At 43.4% G+C, this 4,815-nt stretch overlaps 1 protein-coding gene across 1 annotated transcript in view; it reads left to right on the top strand.

The window, feature by feature from the left end:
• The first annotated feature begins 2,241 nt into the window (after positions 1-2,241).
• The window catches only part of LOC122550055 (patched domain-containing protein 3-like), a 36,621-nt gene continuing 34,047 nt past the window's right edge, over positions 2,242-4,815 (top strand). Inside the window, exon 1 of the mRNA XM_043690512.1 lies at positions 2,242-3,562. Coding sequence (XP_043546447.1) covers positions 2,843-3,562 — 720 coding nt within the window. The 5' untranslated portion in view covers positions 2,242-2,842. The remainder of the gene's footprint in view (positions 3,563-4,815) is intronic.

The raw sequence follows: 4,815 nt of genomic DNA, 5'->3' as shown, positions 1-4,815 counted from the left end.
GGATATTCACCAGGATGTTCCTTGAATCGAGCAATTGAGCTATATGGACAGCCAAGAATAAGCTCGGATTGCTTTCTTTTAAGGAGAGAAGGCTGAGGGGGGTCATGATTGAAATGTATAATGTTATGAGGGTTATGGACAGTTTGTAAGGGTCAGGAGATCCATAGTGGATTTGAGAAAAACCTCTTTCACTCAGAGGGAGGTGGGAATCTAAAATGCACTGCCTGGGAAGGTAGTGAAGGCTGGAAACCTTACAAATTAAAAAAATATTGGACGAGCACTTGAAATATCATAACATTCAAGGATATGGAATTAGAGTGCCTTTCATGGCAGTTGTTGTCAGTATAGACTCAATGGGCTGAAGGGTCTTTTCTGCACTGTATGGTTTGATGATGTCCACTGGCTCTCCTTTGTTTAACTTAGTTGTTACCTCCTCAGAGGGTGGCACAGAGGCTCAGTAGTTAGTATTGCTGCTTCACAGTGCAAAGGGGCCAGGTTTGATTCCACCCTCAGGCTACTGTCTATGTGGAGTTTGCACGTTCTCCCCAGATCTAAGCGGGTTTCCTCTGAGTGCTCCAGTTTCCTCCCACAGTCGAAAGATATGCAGGTTAGGTGGATTGGCCATGGGGAATGGAGAGTTACAGGGAAAGGTAGGGGGTGGGTCTGGATAGGATGCTCTTTGGCAGGCCAGTGTGGAATTTATGGGCGGAATGGCCTACTTCCATATAGTAGGAAGTCTATGTTGAGAAAGAATTCTAACAGGTTTGTCAGCAATGAATTCCCTTGACACAATTGTGCTGACTCAGCCCCATTTCCAACTACTCCCAAATCTTACCCTTAATAATGGGTTCTAAAATTTTACCACTGAGTTCAGGCCCTCCCTCCCTCCTCTCTGCCTCCTTATCTTCTTTACATTTCCCATTTTCCAATTCTCTGGGACCCTCCCTGAATCCAATGATTTATGAAAGATGCCAATACCTCTAAAATCTCCTCAGTTTCCCCCTTCAAAACTCATGTACTGCAAGCCTACCTAGGCAGACTCTTCCAATTCAAGACTTCCATCACCAAGGACGACAAGGGCTGTGGATAAACAAGGACATATCTACCTATAAATTTCCCTTATGCCACACACTAGCATGATCTGGGACTGTCTGGCTGTTGCAGGGTTACAACCCTGGAATCCCCCCAGCAATTCCCGGCAATGGTGGAGTTTGGTATCTTTCCAAGTCTTGATCAGGACCCAATCACCCGGCTGTATACGGTGTGCTGCAAATTTGAGCGGCAGTGTCTGTACCAACAAGCCTTTATTTCTAAGAATAGATAATGAAGAGCCAAGTGCTACAATATAATTTTTCAAAAACTTGTCATTAAACTCAGCTGTAGGCACCTCTCCTTTCCCTCCTAGGAATGGTAGTCCAAACATCATTTCATAAGGAGAAAGGCCGATATCACGCCTTGGGGCAGTCCGAATGCGTAATAGTACAACAGGTAAACATTTGGTCCACGGTAATCGAGTCTCTAGGACTAGTTTAGATAATTGCTTCTTTATGGTCTGATTCATTCGTTTCACCCGCCCAGAGGTGGGTGGATGCCAAGGAGTGTGGAACTCCCAAGAGATCTCTAATCTGTAAGAAATGGGGAAGAGTGTTATTTTTGCAGATATAGAAATGCAAGAGTGTGTATGTGCAGAAAAGGGGTACAGGGAAAAATATCAGCCAGGTAAGCATTAGGGAAACGTATCTTTATCTTTAATGAATAATTGTGGATAATTAAATTCTAACTTTAGTGCAGAATTATTAAAGCAAATAATTCTTTTAAATAATAGTCTGAGCAAAATAGCTGAGACAGCTGAAACGCATAAACCAAGCATGAAAAGATATATTGTTAAAAAGTATTTTCAAGACTGGAATGTACCTATGAACAATGGAAGATGTTACAAGCAAAGTAAAAGAACATCAAGATACAAGTTTAGCCTTATTTCAGCACTTACAAGAGGGAAAGGTTGCCAACTTGGAGAAAAGGGGGCAGTAAGGGCAGAGCGCAGCTGGGTAGTGGTAGAATACAATAAGAAAGATTGGGTAATGTAAGAGTCGGGAGAGGTGACCTCACGCAGCTCAAAATTATAACTGTGTACTAGTTTGAATGTTCATTGCTCAATTGCTTCTGTATTTGATGCCCTTTCTTGCAAGATCGTAGAATAAGTTGTCTTGTTTCCAGTTTTGGTGGTCTCGTATAAATTTTATTAAATTTATTTCAAACACACACCAGCATGACCTGGGACTGTCTGGCTGTTGCAGGGTGACAACCCTGGAATCCCCCCAGCAATTCCCGGCCATGGCAAAGCCTGAAAGATCAGCCGAAGGTCTCACAAACCCTGCTGCCTTCTCCCTGTCACCGTTTGCTTCATCAGCCTTTGATTCCTGGATTAGATGACTTAAACCTTCTCCGATGTTTCATACTTCAGTACGCATGGAACACACTTGTCTAAACTAAGGACTCTGACTAACCAGAAGATTCACCAAGTTAAACAGAATCATTCTATGTATCCGGTGGAAAGCAATCAGCATCAATTGTTACGTAATAAATGGACGCAAATTAAACCATGAACAGTTTTTATCGCGTGATTTCATTTCAACAGCTGGGCGAGGCAGCGGCATTTCGCTGATCTCTGGAATATCTGGTCCTCGGACCATAAACATTAACTTTCTTCCTCCGCACGGATGCCGCTTGACATGTTGGGCTTTTCCAGCAACTTCTGGTTTTGCGTCTAGAACACTTCCTTCCCGTTTTGAAAAACTGAGGTGAAAGTTTATGGTTTTGTTTTACTATTGTATCTCTCAGCATGACTCAGTTCAGGGCAAATTGCGTCGAGAAACCTCTCCGCCGGGCTTTCCGTAAACTTGGAGTCCTCGTGAGTAAATATTCCTGGTGCTTCCTCACGTTTCCTCTGATACTTTCTGTTGTTCTGGGTTCGGGCTTTTCTTCTTTACGGAGACTTGAAAGCAATGACATAGAAGAGCAATTTACGCCCATATATGGACCAGCAAAATCTGAGAGAGAGTTCATTAAAAAACATTTTCCAACCACTGATTCTGAATTCTTCTCTGGTCAGAGACTTTACACAGAGGGGGTGTTTGCTTCTTTCATTGCTGTATCGAAAGATGACAATATCTTGACAGCTGCTGCATTTCAAGAGATTCTGTCACTTGATGCCGACGTAAAGCAGCTCAGCATCAACAATAAAGAAGGTGTCACGTACAGCTATTCTTCTCTTTGTACACGGATGGCAAACTCGTGCTTTGGAAATGAAATTTTAAATATTATAAATCACAGCCTAGCAACCAACACGAGGATTTCTTACCCTATGATGAATAAGACTTTTATTGGTTTGGCTGTTGGAGGTGTTGACCAGGATCAAAATTATATTAATAAAGCCAAAGCTATTAAACTAAGTTATTATTTACAAGAAGATAATGATGACATGAAAACCCTCAGTTTGCTGTGGCTGAAGAATTTTGTTCAGGTTTTTCCGAACAAACTGAAAGATCAGGAGAGTATTATGGTGAGTTTTTCATAAGCCTCTAATTCTGAAGCTAGTCAGTTTTCAGTCAATTATCTCAGATTATCTTCATCTGTGGTGGACTGCAGCCATGATCTAGTGTCTTACCAGTTTCTATCATATCAATTGTTATGTCAACTGCAACAAAAGTAACATATTTATTTAATGTAGAGTCAGCTGTCTTGGGAGCATCACATAAATATTGTCAAGCAAAAGTGACATGATGAAGATGATGAGTAATTGGGGGCTGATCAGGAACTCAATCAAAGGTAAATTTTGAGTGTAATGAAAGGGGGAGAGGCGATGAGGTTTAGGAAGGGAAATCTAGAGCTTTGAGCCTAGACAGTTGAAAACGCCACCAACAATGCAGGAGCAATTTAATTCGGGGATGCTGAAGAAGCCAGAATTAGATGTGGGCAAATATTTGAGAGAATTGTAGAGGATGAGGTTGCAGAGCTGGAAGCAATATATCATGGAGGGATTTAAAATTATGAAAATTCTAAAACTGAAGGCGTCTTCTGGTTCACTCCATTCATTGTTCAGAGGCATAGGCAGGCCCATTCAGCAGACCTTCAAAGGATCTCTAAAGGCATCTCCAGAGGCAAGGTTTTAGCTATTGGATTTTCAAAACTGATTTCCCTGATTGGAGAGCTTCCTGTGAATGTGGATTCATCGAGGAGAAAGTGAGGACTGCAGATGCTGGAGATCAGAGCTGAAAGTAGTCTGAGACGGTCCAGGTGAATTTGAGGTCGACACCTTCCACCCCGACCTCAAATTCACCTGGACCGTCTCAGACACCTCCCTCCCCTTCCTAGACCTTTCCATTTCTATCTCAGGCGACCGAATCAACACTGACATTTACTATAAACCGACCGACTCCCACAACTACCTAGACTACACCTCCTCCCACCCTGCCCCCTGTAAAAACGCCATCCCATATTCCCAATTCCTTCATCTCCGCCGCATCTGCTCCCAGGAGGACCAGTTCCAAAACTGTACAACCCAGACGGCCTCCTTCTTCAAAGACTGCAATTTCCCCCCAGACGTAGTCAACGATGCCCACCACCGCATCTCCTCCACTTCCTGCTCTTCCGCCCTTGAGCCCCGCTCCTCCAACTGCCACTAGGACAGAACCCCACTGGTCCTCGCCTACCACCCCACCAAACTCCACATACAGCATATCATCTGCCGTCATTTCTGCCACCTCCAAACTGACCCCACCACCAGGGATATATTTCCCTCCCCTCCCCTATCAG

The sequence above is a fragment of the Chiloscyllium plagiosum genome, chromosome 5 (assembly GCF_004010195.1).
Source record: "Chiloscyllium plagiosum isolate BGI_BamShark_2017 chromosome 5, ASM401019v2, whole genome shotgun sequence".
NCBI classification, from domain to species: Eukaryota; Metazoa; Chordata; class Chondrichthyes; order Orectolobiformes; family Hemiscylliidae; genus Chiloscyllium; species Chiloscyllium plagiosum.
This window is presented reverse-complemented; position numbering and strand designations above follow the sequence as displayed.